Source organism: Malurus melanocephalus, unplaced genomic scaffold, assembly GCF_030028575.1.
Source record: "Malurus melanocephalus ecotype Western Australia unplaced genomic scaffold, MMel_1.1 scaffold_1, whole genome shotgun sequence".
NCBI classification, from domain to species: domain Eukaryota; kingdom Metazoa; phylum Chordata; class Aves; order Passeriformes; family Maluridae; genus Malurus; species Malurus melanocephalus.
The window spans coordinates 8,485,209-8,505,545 of NW_026623233.1; the positions used below are offsets into that span (position 1 = coordinate 8,485,209).

General features: G+C 35.7%; 1 protein-coding gene across 5 annotated transcripts in view; it reads left to right on the top strand.

Moving 5' to 3' along the window:
* Window positions 1–19,282, top strand: part of TMCO3 (transmembrane and coiled-coil domains 3) — a 33,744-nt gene extending 14,462 nt beyond the window's left edge. The window contains exons 7-13 of one of the 5 annotated variants that reach the window (XM_057363568.1): window positions 126–312; window positions 1,230–1,347; window positions 1,945–2,140; window positions 8,288–8,438; window positions 14,521–14,600; window positions 15,134–15,283; window positions 17,015–19,282. In XM_057363568.1, the coding sequence (XP_057219551.1) occupies window positions 126–312; window positions 1,230–1,347; window positions 1,945–2,140; window positions 8,288–8,438; window positions 14,521–14,600; window positions 15,134–15,283; window positions 17,015–17,128 (996 nt within the window). In that variant the 3' untranslated portion in view covers window positions 17,129–19,282. The other 4 variants (XR_008965176.1, XR_008965177.1, XM_057363572.1 and 1 more) reach the window with 4 other exon arrangements.
* Window positions 19,283–20,337: the final 1,055 nt, after the last annotated feature.

Genomic DNA, 20,337 nt, shown 5'->3' on the forward strand with positions numbered 1-20,337 from the left:
CAGCCACTTTGTGGCCCAGTACTACAGCCCCAAATCACACAKCTTTAACTGCTTATTTGCAATGAKAAAACTTAGCAGTGAGAAAAATGTYAGACTTTATCATAAGAAGTTGTTTTGTTCCCAAGGTATGGAAAATATCTTTACAAGGACCCTGCTACATGACGGTTCTGATGATTGCCTTTGGTTTGCTGTGGGGGCACTTGCTCCAAATTAGACCAACACAGAGTGTCTTCATTTCCACTTGTTTGTCTTTATCAAGCACTCCACTGGTGTCCAGGTTTCTTGCGGGTAGTGTTCGAGGAGATAAAGAAGGTAAATATGACTTTAAATATGGACTAYTGCAGTATCTAATTTGAAGGAGTTGACTTTGTAATATTAGGAGCTAGTTAAAAAAAGAAAAACAAACCAAAACCCACTGTTAAGCCTGGTTTACAGTGGCCAATGTTGTGTTTATTCTTATTGCTAGGAAGTGTACTTGATTTGTACATAGCCAGTCCTGTCTGAGGAGAGACAGTGTAGTCCAACCAGTGCTCTCCATTAGAACCGACTTTGCTGAGGATCTGGAATTCTTGAGCTTTTAAAGAAGTTACCAGATTAGTCCACTGCTACCTGTCTTCAGGGCAGAAAGGCTAATTTAAATAATTCACGTGCTTCTTAAGGAAACACAAACCAGTTTAGATGGTCTTTCCTAGCTAACAGCTCTTCAAATAAGTACCTTCAAGGGCCATATTTCTAGCTTCTTAAATACTTCTAAATGTTTCCTTTTGAAAGTTTTTACATCCTGCTTTCTTCCACTTAAATCTCCTTCATACAAGTTGTGTTAAAGCATTCCTCACCCTCTAGAATATTCATTCTAATGCCAGAATTCAAGGTTTATATTTTACACATGGTGGCTTGTACATTTTTCTTCAGAATAAAGCCTGTAATACTGTCAGTGGAGGAGTTTAATTAAATGAATAACTGGTGCTAAACTGCTAAGCTAAGTCTGTGTTTTTATTRTGTAACAGAAGTTTCATATGAATATTTTGTTTGTATTTTAATGTCTTTATAGATATATTTTAATTTACCTAGTAGTGGGAAAAAAAACCCTAGAAGGCTTTGAATAACCTTCACMCAATTAAGAGCTATACAGAACTTCCATTGGATTAAGCCTTTTCTAGATTTCTGAGCATTTKCAAGCATTCATAGTTTCTGATGGCTGTTTCCACGACCACTTTTCTGGTGTACAGGGGATATTGACTACAGCAGTGTGCTGCTCGGCATGTTGGTGATGCAGGATGTGCAGCTTGGTTTATTTATAGCTGTCATGCCTACACTTATACAAGCAGGAGTGAGCACATATTCCAGGTAAAAAAAAWAATTATATGGATCTTCCCCCTACCCCTTGCAATTAGTATGTAAATTGTGAATATGAATGTGAGAGTACTACAGCTAATGCCAGTTCCATGGAAAATAGGCACTCTGTTCTGTGAGGTTTCCTTTACTGTTCCTATTTGTCACGAAGTAGAAACTTGTAATAGTCATATGAAGGTAGTTGTATGAAAATCTTTTTTGCTCTAGCTGCTTTGGTTCTGTGTGGTAATTAAAATTTCTAGTGCAAAGCTGTTATTGTAAAAAGGTAARTGAATTTCTTAATTTACTTTATTCCCTTGGAGCATGTTTTTGTCAAAGACTAGGAGATATTATTGTGCCTGATGGCTTACCYTGGAGATCAGTCAACAAAATTCTTTTTGAGTCAACATGGAAGTAAATTCTAGGCTGTAAAAGAGCACGCTGGGCACTCTGCAGATTTAGTCAGAATCTTGTTTACCAACRTACCTGAATGCCTTCCTGTAGCTACTCAGTTTTGAGCATTTRTGGAATTAGATCTTTTCATTTATGGGGAACTGGTTGGGAAGTACAAGAACACTTGATAGAAACTTTKTGTTTGTTCTTCTCTTCCAGCATTTTCAAGGAAGTACTGAGAATACTGATACTGATTGGCCAAATTCTGTTTTCTCTGGCTGCTGTTTTTCTTCTGTGTCTTGTTATAAAGACRTACCTTATAGGACCATACTACCGCAAGTTGCACACGGAAAGCAAAGGGAATAAAGAAATCCTCATTCTAGGAATAACTGCATTCACCTTCCTTATGTTAACGGTAATCTTTTAAATTAATAGAAYATTTTTATACATGCGATAGTTTACAGCATCAGTATCACAAAAGCCATCACACTTACTGTTATTGCATACATGCATGGCTCCATAATTACTTGGTTTTAAAACAACCCCCCAAATGTGCAGATAATTCCTGCATTTTAACACAGATGAGTAAGAAGAGATACAATTTGATTGTCAATCAGCTAAAATTCCGCTGTTAGCTTTTAATAMAGCCAGTTTAAGAATCATGATCTGAGTTTCAATTGTAGGCTACTTCATGCATTTGAAAATAATTTAGGATGAGTTTTGAGATACTAATGATGTCTGCTTGTGACATTTGCTTGCAAGTTGCTTAAGTTTCTTCTCAATAGCAAAGTTTCGACATGATTTTTATTATAAAATAATTTTCTTTTTGTCTGGGAGACACAGTTTGGGATGAAGTTAAGAAAGCAGGGAAATTCCTTAAGTTCATAGATTTTGGTTAACCCTATTGGGTGCGTTTCATTTTCCTCTGAATTTTCCTTTCTTGTCTCTTCTCACGTTTCAGCCCTCTGAAAAACTATACCCCTGGAGAGTAGAATGTGACAGTTGTTTGATAATGTTGTGGGTTTGACACTTCATTAGCYTCATAGTGCAGATTGTTACGTCCCTAGAGACTAATTAAGCCAAAAAGTTCCTATGCCTGTTTTCTAGGGGCTTTTGCTTAGTTAGTCCAGTAGGGAAARCTGATCTTTAGGAAGAAGGTCAAAAAAAATGTTAATGAGACCATTGCTTTACAAGTTAGACTTCTATCGTATAAGTTAGAAATGACATTGCTCTAAACATCTATTCATAATCCAAATGAGTCATCTAATAAGAGAAGGAACAAAACTAGTTTCTCCTTTTTACTTTCTAACAAGCAAACATTACGCTTGTAGAGCAACTTTAAGAAAAAACAGCAAACAAGCCGCAGAAGGTGTGTAAAATATGGTGGTATCTAGGAGCAGTCTTACTTGTATGTAGGCCATGGTTTTAATTAAAGTGAATTTATTGTACCCAAATTGTATTTCAAATGTACAAGGAGTTTGTCTACATGACTGTACACAATACGTGTGTGTACACAAACATGGGGGTGGGGGAAGGGAGGAGAGTATGTTTGAGTTTGTTGGATTTATACCGCAAAATCAGAAGGCTTCTTCAGCATTTTCAAAATCCTTTCTTTTTAAAGTTGATAAATAATTTAGCAAAGGAAATGGAACATAGGATACTGCAGGTAACTTCAGTCAACCAGTTGAGATGCTTGATATTCACTGACACTGATAGATTCATTATAGTTATGGTACAAATTGTAGTTTCAACACACACTTAAAAAAAACAGTAAGAAAAGTAAAAAAGTATTTGCTTGTTGAGTTGAATAGGTGAACAACAAATCTTCTGGAAAACCAATCTTAATTGGTATAGATAGTGTACTATGTCAGAAATACTAACATAGGATGGGTGATGGTAGTCTGATCTGAAAAAAATGTTGCATTTCTTTGGAAAGGTTAAATTAAGATTTTTGGGTGCCAGGTAGGAGAACTATTAAACTGTCATGGATTGTGCAAAGATCTTTCTCCTTGGAAAGCCAAGCCTAATTTGAAGAAGATGGTGTAATTAATCTGAAACACCGATTTTTTTTATACTGGTGTAATTCTAAAAAAACTGGAATTTGTGGAGGAACAATAAGAGAGTGCCTATTTTAGTGCCCTTGACCAAAGACAACTCTGTGGCTYCATTTAGAAAATTTGAGATACATTTTAAAATAGAATATTTTAACTCACTACCATTGTGAGTTACTCTACAGGATACATCCTTTTCAGTACACARCAAAGACAGTAGGAATTATGTGGTGTTCCTGTCTCATGCATAGTTACTTACTATGTGCATCAGTGTTGGCTGGGTTTCTGGGGTCCAGCTAAGCTTTTTCTGTATTTGGATTAATGTGTAACTCCAGCACATGTAATGCTTATTATATATAAACTTAAATAATTTTACTTGGTTCTTGTATTTAAAAARTCTCAGATGATTAATTAAACAAGAATTGCCATTTCCCAGCTGATGAGTGCAAATTCTGTATGGGAGAACAAGAGGGAAGATGAGACAAAAGAGGTTCCTATATTGCAGTCTGAGCAAGCAGTTTTCGTGTAAGGATTATCCTGTCAGTAGAGGAGCTTCCTGTATGGTAGTGAGTTTTGAGCATTTCTGAGCTGTTTGGCTCACTTGGGTAACACTGCAATTTGTTACACCTGAAGCAGATATTCTAGTAAGACTTGGAACCTAAGATACCCTTTCCTTCCCAGTATTCTCAGAAATCATTCAACTTCCCCTCCCTTTTATCCTTCAGATAGTTAGGCAGATAGAGGCTGGGAGGTGGAGATTGTGTCAAGTGCCAATCCTGTAATAGTATAGACAACATAGAAATAAAGTTGTGCGTCTTTGAATCATGCGTCTTGTCTTCAAGGTAACAAAGGTTGAGTAGATCATTATTGCACTTTCACCAGCTCCTTTTCAAGCTTTGAGGTATGCAGATAATGGTCCCTTTCTTTGTTTATTTTAATTGGTGAACCGTACTCCTGAATTGCAGCATAAGGAAGAAATCTAGTTTATGGTTTTAAGCATGACCATTCAGGATCAATGGCCAAACTGGTATTTTTAAGTCAAGGTATTTACCAGGGTGAGCTGAAAAATATGTCAGCCTGAGCACTCACTGGTGTAGTGTTGCTTTCTAATGTTCTRTATGTACAGAAACATTGCAAGGAAAATTGCTCTGAACACTGCCCTTATAATGGACTGCTGTGTTGGATACCTGCAAAACAACAGGTGTCAGTTTTATTGTGATTTAAAACTGAGGTTGCTGAGTGTTATTAGGGAAATGGAAAAATATAAAACCTGACCTGACAAGGACAGCAGTTACATTTACATRTTTATAGGACTGTGCATACACATGGGGGGAAAATGGCTTCTAGTTTCACTGCTTTATGGCTTAACTGGGATAGTGGCAGCAAGTGTAGGGAAGTTGCCAGTTTGCTTTAGACACCAAAAAGAAAATACAGTTTTGTTACTGCAGTACTTTACATATGAAAACGTATAGAGTTTTTTCTACAGTGTCTTATGAATGTCATCACTAGTATGGGACTATGATTCTTTGCTTGCCTAAAGTACTTCTTAGTGCCTTATAACCTGCTTATGAACTCTTTTCTATYAATTAAAAGAAGATTAAGGAAGAATTGCAGTCTTAAATATTCTAGTTAATTATTTAATAAAATACTGTTGAGATAGAGTTTTTASAAGCTTTACTAAAAATTGGTTCCATTTCCATTACAGCTTTACTTTCTTGAAATGCAAGCTTAAAACTCACCTCTTTATTCTTGAGCAGATTTAAGTTACTMAAGCCTGAAATTCTAATACCTTTATTTCCACCAAAATTTTATTTCATTTTACTGTCCTACCATATTCATTAAGCTTCTGTGATGATTAAAGAGTAGCAATAAGATAGACACTATTGAAGAATATAAGCAAAACARCTGCTTAACAGATGGTTGAGATTCAACCAGAACATGTTGTAGCAGTAATGTTTATTTCTTTATTTATTGCTGTGGTAGAACATTTGAACATACAAATCCAGTATTCTAGTGAAAGCAATGCAATCCTTTCTGAATTAGAGTAAAATGGGACTCGTGAATACAACTGAAAATTAAGTTGCACTGGGAAAAACATGTGAATTGATAACATTTTTTTGTGTAATTTTAACTGAAAAAGCTTTCTGTAAGGTAAGAGTTGAGAAGAGGACAGTGCAAAGCCCAGAGATTAGTAATCTCTAAAGCCCTGTTTGGTAAGGACAGAACATTAGAAGTGATGCAAGCAGAGAGGGAATACTAAATGCGTAATACTTTCCAAGTTTTGCTTATGTAAGGAATTCTGAAGAGAATGCCTTCCTGCCACTAAGACATGTCCTCCCCAGTATGTGTGTGCTCATGTGCACACTCGTTATATATAATGYATATGTATGCATTTTATATAACAAGCCCTGATGCTACAGTTTTAGCAGAGGAAATGTGTCCACTTACAGGTAATACTACAGARCAACCAGAGACCAAGATGGGACTTGTAAAAGGAATCTCTGTACAAAGCTACATATGAAAGGTTGGACTTGATGATCTCAATGGCCTTTTCCAACCTAGCTAATTCTGTAAATCTGAAGAACAAATTTGAGGAGTGGAGAGAATGTTAAGAAAATTATGTGATTTTTGATTCTTTTCATTCTCTCTGATACACTACACTTTTCTGTATGGCCTATAGATTTTGTAGACATGAAGTTGTGTAGTATGCAGAGACTAGACAAGAAACACCAAAATTTGCCTATTTTTGTAACAGGCCCTTGAGMTCATACTTAGCTTGCTGAAAGAATGTAATACAGTTTTTATGCTGTGGGACCAAATTCCCAGTTAGACATGCAGTTTGCTCCAGTTATGTCTGATGCTTTCTGAGCAAAYGTGTTTCTTGCACATTCAAATTGCTCGTTGCTTGAAGAGTGATTCTCACAACATTGCARTATCATGCAATTCTGGTACAAGATACATCTCTTCATATGTGCTTGCCTAATCATGTCCAATGGTATGTTTAAAATATTAGCTGTAAAAGTTTTGATGTGGAGCTCTGTTACAGCTAATAACASTTAATGTGGGAGGATTATAGCTGAGTAGTAAAAATAATTCCAACTTTATTTTAATAAGCTATATTGGATCTTAATCATCTTCTAAAGGCTGTGATTTTTAGAACAACTAATGTATGATTTAGAAGAACTTGAATGTTTCCTATTCATAACTGTTTCCTTTATTTTATTCATCTCTTGGTGATTTTAAAGGTCTTCATGTATACATTGCCTTCTTCCCTCTTACAAATTCAAGTTGTTGTGAAAAGCACTAAAATTCCTTTTGTTTAAAAATGAGAATAACATTATTTTGATTGTTTTGTTGCCTGAGCAGCTGTTTATACTAGCTGACAAAACCAACTAGTTACCTTAAATATCTTGCAATAAATTACAGATCCCTGCCACAAATTCAGTTATGTGATGAGCATTCAGACATTAATACTTCAGCACACAAAAGTCTTGGGATTATTTTTAGTTGCTATTTTATGTGTAGCTTGAAGACTTGTTTGTTGTGTCTTTCACACTCCTCCATTAGTTTCAGATTGCCTGATTTTTTTGTTTCATATCTTACAGTATAACACAGTTCATGATGAATAGTGTCCATAAATGTACTACAGAGTATTCTTGCTTAATCTAAATTAGAATGCAAATAAGTCTTTGGTTTTAAACGTTCTATTAATATTAAAAGCACTGTTCTTTTTTAGCAAAATGACCATCTGCAGCTGCATGAATTTGAAGTAATTATTTTAAAACATACTTTATACCATACCATATATTGGAAGTGCTGCTTGATTATTTTTTTAATGTTCCAAGCATTGCCTTAAGTAGTTCCTTTGTGTTTTGTTTAGTCTCTTTACATGTGTTTCATCTCTTCTTCTAGCAGTGCATTAAAATATTAAAAAGCAATAAAGCAGTCTGAATTCWTTCAAACAGACATTGTGTTTCATTTCAGCAGTTTACTTTGCACACTTAAATGAAATCTTACTCAGTAAAGCACACGGGCACATTTGAGCCAAATTTACAATAATAAAACGTAATTTATGCTTGGGACTTCTGCTAGATTGAGACTCTTCTCCCAAATACAAGCTTTGATTTTCATTTTTTCCCTGTTTGACAGCTGGAAGATATCCTGTTCTTACTGCTTTATTTCACAGCCTCAATGTATTACATAATCCTGACTCCTAAGCTGTTATAGTCTCTCTCCGACTCCGAAATCAGATGCTGTCCTTAAGAGCMACACTAAGCGTTACAGTGTAGATGAAGAAATTTATTTTCATTTTCGTGGAAAAGGAGGTAACATAAAGGGAGAAGCTAGTTTTGTGAGTCTTCTGTATAAATACAATACTGCAGAACAGTGCAATAAATACAGTGAATTCTGTTTGTTGTTGAACTTGCATGAAGACATAGTAATCTCTTTATACTTTGACTGAAATGGTACATAGAGTCATTCAGCAARAGATATTTCTTGTTCCTTAACAGATCACAGAGCTGTTGGATGTTTCAATGGAGCTGGGATGCTTCTTAGCTGGAGCTCTGATCTCTTCTCAGGGTCACATGGTTACTGAGGAGATTATGTGCTGTATTGAACCAATACGTGACTTTCTTGCCATCATTTTCTTTGCATCTATAGGTAACTTCCAAGAAAACTTACTTTAAAATATTTGGTATTTAGATGTAATACTAAATAATGTTATATCTATACTATATAAAACATATGTATAAAAACATTTCTTACAACGTGGGTGAGGAGAAAAATATGGTGTCTATAATGTGAGGGGAGGAAATAGATTTTATTTTGTTAAAATACTGTTCTCCTAACTGACCACAATATTGATTTGCTTTTGCTACTACTTTTAAATGTAACATTCAGTTTCAGAAGCAATTTCCATATTGTGCTCTCAAGTCTTGTTTTAATGTCAGTTTTTCAGTGTTAATTCTGAAAACATCCTATTTAAAACATATAACTAAAAATTTTAAGGGAAAAAGGGCTGGCTGGGGTGTTGATTTCTTGGGTGTTTTTGAATGGCCTTCTCTCTTCCCAGCAGCTGTATTTGTAATTTATACCAAAACTGTATTACTATTTTGAGTCAATTGGCAGATTTCAGGTTCTTGTGCCTTGGTGTTTGCTAGAAACGTAATGTCATAATTTTTTGTAACTTGTTTCTTTAGAAAGTTAGTTGGGAGGATGTGATCTGTGTGTTTTTAACGCAGCGAAAAAGTAATTGAACAGGATGTATCTCAGACACTACTTGAATGCCAACTGAAATGCAGCGTTGGTGTATAGGACAAGGGAGTAATTGATTATGCTTGATATCCAAAAGGAGTAAACTCAGAATATTTACAGTAAATCAGTAGCTTCCTTTTGAACTGCTACATCCTCTACGTGTCTGTTCATGCCCCAATATGCTTTGTGTAAAGGAAACTGGAACACGTTACTGAAGTGTTCTGGTACAGTGGATGAGGAGACADGCCCTGGGAAAGCACTTGCCTCTCCCTGTGGATTGTATAGGAGATGCTCGTCCCTATGTTGGGGACATTGCAGTGTCTAAGAGGGATTTTGGATGTGGCCCAGTGCACACAACCTCCTTCAACCCACATTTATTCAGAAAGTCTTAGGGCTTGGGTTTTTTCAACACTACCCTTCGTTTCCTTCTGGTTTTATTTAAGTTTTTTATTAATCTTTTTATTCAGATAACAGTAAGTCCCATTATCAGCATAATTTTAATGTTGTTCCTTATATACCTGTTTGATCTTCATTGTTTCATAACAGAAATGAAAACTGGTGGCTGTCCAAATAAAGAGGAAATAGCTATACTTGCCAGTCTTAATTTCATTTTAATTTTTTTTATCCAGCCCATGATAATAGCTTCTGGTGATGAGTCAGATTACTTAGTAATAGATATGTTTATTTGAATAACTTATCTTTTAATAACAGTAGGAAAGTGGTGAGCTCTGGTGTAACTGGTGCCCATATAACTGACAAGCTTGGATGAGTAATTGCTAAGTGCTCACAGATGTAAGTTGTTTATGTGTTTCACTGAAGATGGTGATGGAGTAGATAGTGTTATCAGGGATACGAAGTGTGACAAGTGATTATAAGCCCAAAGTTAATTTTACAAGGGACTGAACAAAAATACTGTCATACAGTCTTGTGGCTGCATAAATTAAGACTAGAGATAAGACTTTGCTACAGTACAGGAAAACAGCAAGACCTCAGTTAGCATGCTAGCAGCACTCCATACAGCSTACGTTGTACTCTAAGGAAATTATTTTAGTCACTGTTACAGAATTAAAAAAAGTCTTTTTAACGGTTGTTGCTATTATAATTGCAAGAAGGGWAAGAAAAAAATGCCTAACAAGTTGGTATGATTTTACAGAAAAAAAGGTGTTATTCCTGCCTCAGAAGAAAATTAGCCAGAAAAACAGAAGAGCTGTTATAGGGCTCTGATAAAATGTGACAATGCTTGCATATTAAAAAAAAAATCCCAAAACAAAACAAAAAAAAAAACCCTCCAAACCTAACAAATAAAGGAAACCCAAAACCGTAAGAAAATCCCACCCTCAAACAGAATCCCCTTCCTCCCAGATAAATATTAGCCCACCCTCCTTTACTTTCAGTTACTTTTAAATTTTGTGCATAACAGTAAGTTCTGTGGGATGGCAAGGAGATAGGTTTTAAAAGGAGAGATGTGATGTTGCAAAAAAAACTGAGTAGAATAAAAAGTATTTTTTAATTTTTCTTCTTACTAGAGTGATTTCTTTTTAAAGACTTGTTGCTTGCTCTCTACTTACATATGTGCACATGGAAATCCTATGTATGTATAAATATAAGAAATTTACTATGTGAAATCATTTAAAAGCCACAGGGAAAGATTCTTTCCCACTGCCTAAAGAGAAGTTGTTACTATGTGCAGCAAGCACCTTATTATAGAGAGCAGGAACACTTAAGATCCTGAAGTGGGGTGGAACACCCCTGCAGTAGTAACATTTCTAGTCCTTTTAGAATAAAAGCACAAATAGAATAATTTATCTTAATTGCAGAGTGACTGTAAATATGTCATTTGGAAAAGTTCATTCCTATTTTGCTTGTCTTGAATGGCTGCTTTTCTGTTCTTACTATACAGAAATCCTTCTAGTGCCTAAAAGTTGAGCTGAATAGTACTTGTTCATGTAATATCCATAGCAGTGGCCCTGCCCTTAGCTTGACCTGTGTAATGGTACTGCTTTCAAATTTGCGCTTGGGTGCATTCGTGGGAATAATGCACCTTTGCAGTTAGGCATTAACAGCTACACTTTGACACTCTATCTGTACATTCATTCAGGCTTCTGGGTGTTCTTCAAGGTTCCTGGTGCTCTTTTGCTGCCTGCTGAGGTTTGAATGTTCCTGTTAGTCTGTGTCCTCACTAGTAGTTTTGAGAGAGCATCTTGACCAATCCCTTAGAGCCACATTTTGGGAACTTCCTTTCTCGTTTCTGTTTTTGTACCTAGTACACAGATCTTTACCCAGACATAATTTGATTTTGTTTTGATTGCTCTTTGGAAAGATGGGTGGCATGTGTAGWCTGTTTGACTGTTTTAAAAAAGATCCAATTTTTTTTTAGTCTACATGTGGAGTATGGAGTTTGAAATCAGGCATCATGACCCTCTCTGCCACTGGTGAGGTGACAGATTATTTCCACTGATTGACAAGCTGTGTGTTCTCAGTGTGCTGTACAGAGGTRCCCACCTGCCAGGTTCCATGTTTCCCTTCTGGGTAAATCCTGTGGTCAGTGTTGGACCTTAAATACAAGATGCTGAAAACCCTTTAACAGCTTGGTCTTTCTCTTCATAAGATGGATGATGCTAACCCTACCAGCACCACCACTGTCTGAACAAACATGCCCACAAGGATTGCCACACAATGAGCCTCTTAACATTTCTGCTGAATCTAAGAAAAATCCAAGGAAGATCCCAACTAGAATTCATTAGATAGCATGCATCACCATCTCTTTATCCRTCTAGCTCTACTGCCAGCATTTATTGCATTTGCTGGCTGTGATTGTGGGTTCATTAAGACTTTCAATAGTTACATCATCRCAATGCATAGCTGATGTGATTTTTCTGTGTGATGTCCTGTCTTGAAGATGTCAGAATTAATTCTATTGGCTCAAGTAGAATTTGACCTACAGAGTTCTGGTTTTTGTAATCTTGGTTGCCTTCAAGGATCTCCAAGATTGCTTTTCTTGATGTTGACTCTAACCAGGATGTGGTCAAGACGTTTGGATCTTCACATGCTGTTTAGAGGCCATCTGTCTAATTGAGGAAAGAGGGAGTTTACTTGTTATGAGAAAAGTACTTATGAAGGAAATCCTACCTGGGACTATCCACAGAATACAGACCAACTTACATGAGTGAACTGTGCATTTTGACTTGACATTGGTACACCCCAAGGTCTCTGTTCCAGCTCTGTCTGAGCACTGCTTAGAGCTGAAGTCTGGTAGCTTATGGTYAGCTCTGTAAAAGTGTACCTGAGTGTTATCCTAGCTATTGACTGCTGGCCAATAGTGACATGTGCTACCTGATGACACTGCTGAAGTTTTTGAGTTATTTGAAGTGTTTCTTCCAGAGAATGATTTAAAATTACTCCCGAGTTTAATCAAAATCTGATCAAAACTATTGCAATATTTAGCTATATTTGTGGACCTTCTGCCTGTGAAATGCTGTTTGTGTCATAAGGGAAGCTTCATGTGCTTGTATAGCAGTCTGATATGACTTCTGGCCTTATCCTGGGTTTTCATATAGGACTGGGGCAAAGGTCTGTAGTGACCATAAAAATCCCCTTATGACAGAATTTATTTCCTCAAAAAAAAWGTCTGGTTTCTGGGATGTTGATTTGTCTGCTCAAAATAGTGTAYGTAATAGCTCTAGGCTTGTTTTCACCTTGCAGACACTTGCCCAKAAAGGATTGGGATAGAAATCTTCCATAGTTTGTGCTTCAGCTCTTTGGAATATGGCAATAATATCCACATTGGGCAGCGGTTCAAATGGACTTCAGACTGCCTGTGTGCTCCAGAACTGAACACGTAGTTCCACCAGTAGTGAAGAGAACACTAGGCTTTATTTATAGCCTCCCTCGGAAACCTTCAGTTCTGGATGTGGCAGAGTTGGCCCTCTTATCAAACATGCCATTGCTACGGGCTGTATTTCTCTAATTGCTTTTCATGTGTTTTTTGAGGTCAGCCTAAAGGTGAAGGAGCACTGTGCATGTGATACACAGTGAAAACAGAGAAGCTACTTGCCCTTCCACATGCATCTGTCCATATATGTGGATTTCTTTTTTTGGTGTGGTGTTCATCTCTTACTCTGCCATCTCTCCTCATATTTCAATACTTTTCCATCTGTGCTTCAATAGTTGGAAGGAAATTAAGAAATAAAACAGGGTGTGTGTGTGCTGACTGGGTGGTACTTGTATAAAGATCTCTGATGTATTTGAAGAACATTTCCATTGACAATTGAATGTGCATACCAACAAAACATTGTGAAGCTACTGTAAATCTGGAAGAGATGACAACTCTTGGTTCTCTGGAGTTTGTCTGGCTCTGCAGCACTATAAGGCAGGGAAAATTAGCAAAACTTGTCCCTCATTAAAATAATTTAAATCATTGCTTTACATGCTTTATGCTTAAGAAAGTTAAATTCTTGTCCTTCACCAGAAATAATTGAGTTGGAGAAATGCTAATTTGTTGTGAACACCACCGCTATTTTGGTTTTACTTCTTTAAAAGCTTTTATGAAAAAGGAATGAGTTTCCAAAGATACACAGTTGTGTTTCCCTGCACAAGTTCCTCATACTTCAGGAGATWAAAATGGACTTAGTTGTAAGATTATTCCTCAGTGACTCTCGGACTTCTCCAACAGATACTTCTTTTCTTATGTTTAATATTATCAGGATTTAGTTTTACATTTCTGCATTCTTTGTGGTTCTTGTTACCTTGCTTCATATAATTACTAAATTAAACTGATTGAATATTGCAAAAAAACAAAAAAAGACAATCCATTCCAACAAAAGAAACTCCACCAACATCATAGTATTGGGTTTTTCTGTAATTCCTTAATTGTTAGACCATGCACAGGGGTTCATTACTTTGCCTGATTCTAGTCTAAGTGACTTTTCAAGTTTAAGTGACTTTCAGTTTTTGGAAGTAAGGGTCATAGAAKGAAAATAGTTTAGATTTCTGTTATAGCTATGGTTCATGCAAATACTGAGTATCATGTTCTTCCCACTGTGATAGTTCATTACCATATCAAACAAAAAAGTTAAATGACTAGCAAAATAGTACAATTACTGTGCAGAACAATGGAATTATTTTCCTGCAGGATTTTATAGCTTTCATTAGCGGTGTGTTTCAGTTAAGATTGTTGACTGTTGTATAAGACTGAAAGGCTTAGAAATTAAAGTGCTCGTGTATCAGTCATATCCAACTTAATTCATTTGCAAATACTGCTTGTGTTAAATTTCCCCAAAGGGAAAAAGGGCTGGCTAATGCAGGAAATATTTTTGTGATCCAGTAGGAAATTAGGGCTTTAGTGATCAAATGGTTGTTAGGTAAATTAAGGCTTTTTGTTTGATTGGTTTTGAGAATAGTCTTGCAATTAAATGTATTATTAACCCAGAAAATTACCATAGTAAGATATTGGCCTCAAACTTTGCAATATTGTTTTCTTTCCTTCTAGGACTTCATGTTTTTCCCACATTTGTAATATATGAACTCACAGTCTTGCTATTCCTTACCTTGTCTGTCGTCATAATGAAGGTATTTTCTTCTATGCTTTWAAAAAATATTTTAATCTTCAATAATTAAGTAGTCTTTGTGCTGCATGCCCTAAAGAAAATTCTGTGCAAGTACTGAACATCTGATTTAACAGAGAATATTGCTGTAAATCTGTGTTTGGAGGGCTCTTACTGATTAGAATACAGCTTGATTCAGTATTCTTCAGGTATTTTTAAAAAAATAAAAAAATATTATTTCATATTAAAAGTAAGTTACACAAGGCAAAGCATCTATTTCTCTTGCTTGGAAGTTGTGACAGTTATCAAGTGTTTTTATTGTAGTAAAGAAGATACTACTTTTTACTGTGCAACATACATTTGTCTCTTTTGACATTAACATAGAAGACACACTTGGAAGTCCATTGTTTAGTGTTATGTCCAAAATTATTGTATTTGATGCTATATATCTTACATCATTATTTGATGCTATACATCTTACATATTTTATTTATTGTACTTATTTTATTTAAACAAAAAAACAAACCTGCAATAACTCAAAAAAACTTGKTTTTAAAGTTTGTCTTGGCAGTGCTTGTCCTTTCTTTGATTCTTCCAAAGACCAGCCAGTATATCAAGTGGATTGTCTCAGCAGGACTGGCACAAGTCAGTGAATTCTCTTTTGTTCTGGGAAGTAGAGCACGCAGAGCAGGGATCATATCTCGGGAGGTAAGCTGTTCTGTGGTTATTAACTTCATTTTTTGCACCTGAAWAACTTACACTGTAATACAAAATCCCAGTATTTGAAATACCCATACACTCCAGTTTTGTGTCACCTCTAAACTGTAAAAAAAGTAGAATCAACCCATACAAATGGATACTTGTGTGTCCTTGACAGGGTTCTTAGTGCTGGTTTTGACCTGTTTCATATTATGCTTTAATATTTTAACTAGCTTAGTTATAGTTAACTAGTTTAACTAGCTTAGTTATAAATGCTTTACCTTAACTTCTCTCGCAACTTCTTTATTATCTGAGTTGTAGGTAGCACCCAAGTCACAAACCCTGAGAAGCCTTTGCCTTTAAAATCTTGATAAAGCTGTTGAAAGAATTATAGGAGTGTACCAATATAAAGACASTTAGGATTTGAAGAAGAAAATACCAGTACTAGAATATACTAGAGAGCAGATATTGTGAAAATTKCCTTAATATTTAAACAAGCAAATAAATTTGTAATCACTTTAACAGGTAAAGCTTGTTCATTTTTAATCCTCCACAGGACAAACAACCAGGGGTTTTGGTGGTCACGAAAAAAGTCCCCAGGAAAGAAGCCTTAAACTTAGTTTTATATTGAAGCTGTGGGAATGTTACCTTGTTTTTGAAGACGAGTTTGATTTATGAAATTAAGTAAATTATAGTTATAGAGATACAACTAGAGTCACTTTCTAGTACTAGAAAGCTTTGTCTAGCTGTTTTGTCCTCTGTTCTTCTGCTCACAAGAAATGCTCTCTTGTGCTCTGAGCTTTYCATTATATGAGCAAGTGGACTATATAGTGTTGGAACCAATTCCAAATAAAAGCACTTGTACAAAAAACGTACACAATGCTGTTCACTTATCGGTAAAGGTGATTAATTTTCATGYTCACTCCTTCATGTAATTAAGAGTTACAAATATTGTAACTCTTTSCATAGAGTTTCAAGATATCCACGTTTGATCACAGAGCCAGTTTAGGGGCCCACCCACTGAGCTTGGAGGCTTTTAGGCTTTAATTTTCATCTGCTCTCACTGGATTATCTACTGTATAGGTTTATATAGYTCTGAAATGTCATMAACTTGTTCTTTTGCTTGAAACCTMAAAACTACTTTCTGCTGCTGTTTGCTAAGACTCATTCAGACYATGTGTTTAGAATCCTTTTTTGYAGAAGATGTRCAGAATCCTTTTTTGCAGAAGATSTACATTATGGCTCAAGGGGATTTYTATTTGYTTATTTTTGTTGATAAGTGAACTAGCAGTGAACTTTGCCATTATATCACTAAACTAGAATCATTTAGGGTGGCGGTGGGATTTTTTAGATTTGTTTGATTGGTTGGGGGTCTTTCTGGTTTGGTTTGTTGGTTTGGGGTTTTTTGTTTTGTTTTAAATAAAGCGATGATTGACCTTTGGCTTTTTAACAAATACTGAATTTTCAAAAGCGATCTCTTAACTTTACATATAAACAGTTGTTCTTCTATAAGCTCATAATGGTGTTTTTGCAATTGTATCTTCACACCAGGTAAAMAGGTATTCAGGTGATTTGAGCAAAAACTTCTTTGCTTTTGTAGCAATATGCAGCRTTGCTTAGGAAGATGGATTAAGTTYCTTGAAAATACTCTAGAAGTGTCTAGTCTCCTCAAACTTCTAGTTACTTCTTTGTGCTACCGTGTAACCAAGAGAAGTAATGGCTTTTATTTGCCTTTTGCAGGTCTATCTTCTTATTCTGAGTGTGACAACTCTAAGCCTTTTACTTGCCCCTGCCCTGTGGAGAGCTGCGATTATGAAATGTGTTCCAAGACCTGAAAGACGCTCAAGTACTTGATCAAGATTTGCACAAATAGAAGAATATGTCCTCTTGCAAGGAAAACATCTTCATTGCTCATTGTATTTCTATGCACTCAGAAAACAAGACCTGTTCAGTAGTCAGTCCTCTTAACAAGCACTTGGTTATAAGCCTTATACTGACCTTAAAACAAAACAAAATTCAATACTAAAAAAAAATGGCGTCATATGAATTGCACAGCTTTTACAAAATTTACTTTAACTCTGACAGATTGGAATCTGCTAGAATATTTGTTTCTGATCCAATTTGTTTTTCAGAGCATAAATTATTTTTTTAAAATTTAGCGTCATGCAAACTATGTTGATTTCTTTTTTGCCTGAATGTGCCTTTTAATTTTCATCCTGTTAATGCTGGTTCATCACCAGATTTTGTTCAAAAAGGGAAAAAAAGATATATATATATATATTATGGTGCCTATGGTATCTTCTTTCACTAAATGACTTGAGTCATTTTCRCGTTTAGGATTTTAATATAGCAGTACAAAATTAATTGCAAAACAAATTTCTAATGCTAAATAAAATAGTGATCTTCTACAYAAAGAAGTTGTTTAACTGTTTAGAATCAATTCCAAGCAGTTAAGTACATACTCCAAATCGTGCAGCCAGTACTGCATGGTATTTTATTCCAAATTGCAGCATATAATGTATTTTCTTAGAGTGGTAAGTTTTGTGTTAGCTCTTTGTATTTATTTACATACTTGACTAAAAATTGACAGTAAGAAAAGGCATAACTTATGTTTGCAGACTGACAGTTGTTACTCATTCTTGTTGCTAACTGCTGCTACAGTAGTGGTTTACAGGGGGGTGTTTCTTTTGTTTTAAATCAAAAAGAAATGTAATAAAAACTGGGAAGTCCAATTTCAATTAGATGTGAAAAATAGCACTTCTGTAATCTTGGAGGTTGGATCTTAATGGACACTATTCTAGATTTGAAATTATTTTAAGTAAATTAACTTGCAGAAAACTAGAAATGGCAGACTGGATGTGTATTTGCAACTCCATGACCTTTTAAGTTACATTTACATTGAATAAAYTGTTAGTCTTTTTAAAATACTCTGGTATTTTAGAAAACAGTGTTTTGAATGTGATGTTAAATGTGTTTTTTCTTTAGAACATATGTAGTGAGATAGGTCTCGTAAAAGTCCATTCTTGAAGTGTCATAGAGAGAGCTTACTCATATGCTATAGTCTGCTCTGTGACAAAGCATTTAAGAATCTTCTTGAGGTTTATCTTTTAAAACCAAAACTATTTAAGATACTTTAACACTTCAGGTCAGTGTTGTAGTGTCATTTGAAATAACTTTGATACCCACAAAATGGTTAGAAAAATGCATGTTATATAGGTTTAAATTGCCAATTAAAATTGAAATTGTCCTCCAAGTAGCAAAACAAAGTTTTGGATGGATTTTTGTGCTCTATACCTCTTTCCTCTACCCCMTAGTAGCCTCAGTTTCTTCTGTATTTTCTCTGACATCTGCTGAGCTTGTCCAAATGCAGCTTGGAGTGTGTATGTACTGGTGGGACAGGGTAGAAATCATCATATTTGAGTTCTTCCTCACTGGATTYAGGGCTTCCTTCCCAGGCACTGATGCTTCGTAAAGATTGCAGAATTGTATGGTAGCTCCACCTCCCCTCAAATGGTTTCAAAAGTTGTTGCAAAACAGACATGCAGAGGAAAAAGCTGTCCTATAAATAAAACATTTTTATACAATGYACCTTAACAGAAAAGTAAGCGGAAACTGATTTGTTGGTGTATTTCAATATTTTTATTGAAAATAGAGGAGCAATTCAAGTTGTATGGTTTCATTTAACAATCTGCTAGCTCAGACCTTTTACTCTTTTCCAGGTGCCTCAGTGAAATAATATGTTTCTTAACACTTTTAAGGAGAGAAGTCTTAYTCTATGCACTGACATAGTTCACAGTTCTGCGTGAAATACAAGCATCTCTCCTGAATGCTTCATTTGGGCTTCAAAAGATGCTTATTTCGCATGTAGTTTGCCACCTGTTTCAGGGGAGGAAAAGGTATGATAGGTCGTGGTAGAAACCTTGTATGGTTTCCATTTTGTCACTTAGCCCTTGAAGCAATTATATGACATGTTACACCTGTGATGAGTAAACCTTTTATCTAAATAAATTGCTGTGGGTAGTTTAAGTTCTCTAGAAAACTCCAGTTAGGAGACTAGGAAATAACTGATGACTTGTGTCTCTTAAAAGAAAGAAAATATTTTCCTGATTATCTTTTAAAAGAGTTGGGTGAAAAGTCCTTTTGATACCATGTTCAAAAAGGAAAGCAAGCATCTAGGTGCCTTTTCTCATCTCTCTTAGTTCTTTCCCAAATAAACTTGCTTCATGGTATGGTATTCCCCAATTCAGTGCTCTCACCAAAATCACAAAGTCAGTTGTCAGTCGATGTCAGTTGTCAGTCGTCAGTCGTTCCCTTCTCCCCCCAGTTGAAAGCCCAAAAAGCAAAGATTGTGGATTGAGATAAGCACCATTTACTGGTAACAGCAATGAGATAAAAAAACAAACACTAACAGCAACAATATTAATAACAAAAGTGTGCAAAGAGAGGGTGATTTACATGCAAAATGCTCATGTCAAACCCCCAGACAATGAACAGTTCCCTACCCCACCACACTTATTTTTCCAGGGGAAGGGGCCACCTTTCTTCCTGCAAGAGAGGGAGAGAGTCCCTTTTCCCTGCCTCTGGCAATAATGTAAGAAGATAGGGAGTAACAAAGGCAGACTTGCCTACACCACTCTAGGCTCTACCTTCTCACAGCTATTCTGAAAAAATTATTTGTCTTGGTCAAAACCAGGACCACTTAACTCAAACGAAATACTTGAAATTGTCTCAGAAATCTGGACTTATACTGAGATACTGTAAATGTTTTCTGAAATGCAAGTAATGGCTCCGTGCATACTTCCATGTCCGAATAGGGTAGTCTCATGATACAATCTTAGGATAGAAACAACAGACCTTATTCCTGAATGATCACTCATTCCTATGAGTAYGAAAAATAGAAAGAATATTGCATAACCAGCCCACTTAGATATAATTGCAGCTTTTTGCAAACCTTATGCTTGTACTATGGAATATTCTCTTTCTGTGTCAAGCAGATAAAGTTAAAGCAGAGTTCCAGAAGCCCTGAAAGGAAAAACTACTGATTTGTTGARCGTTTCTCAAAG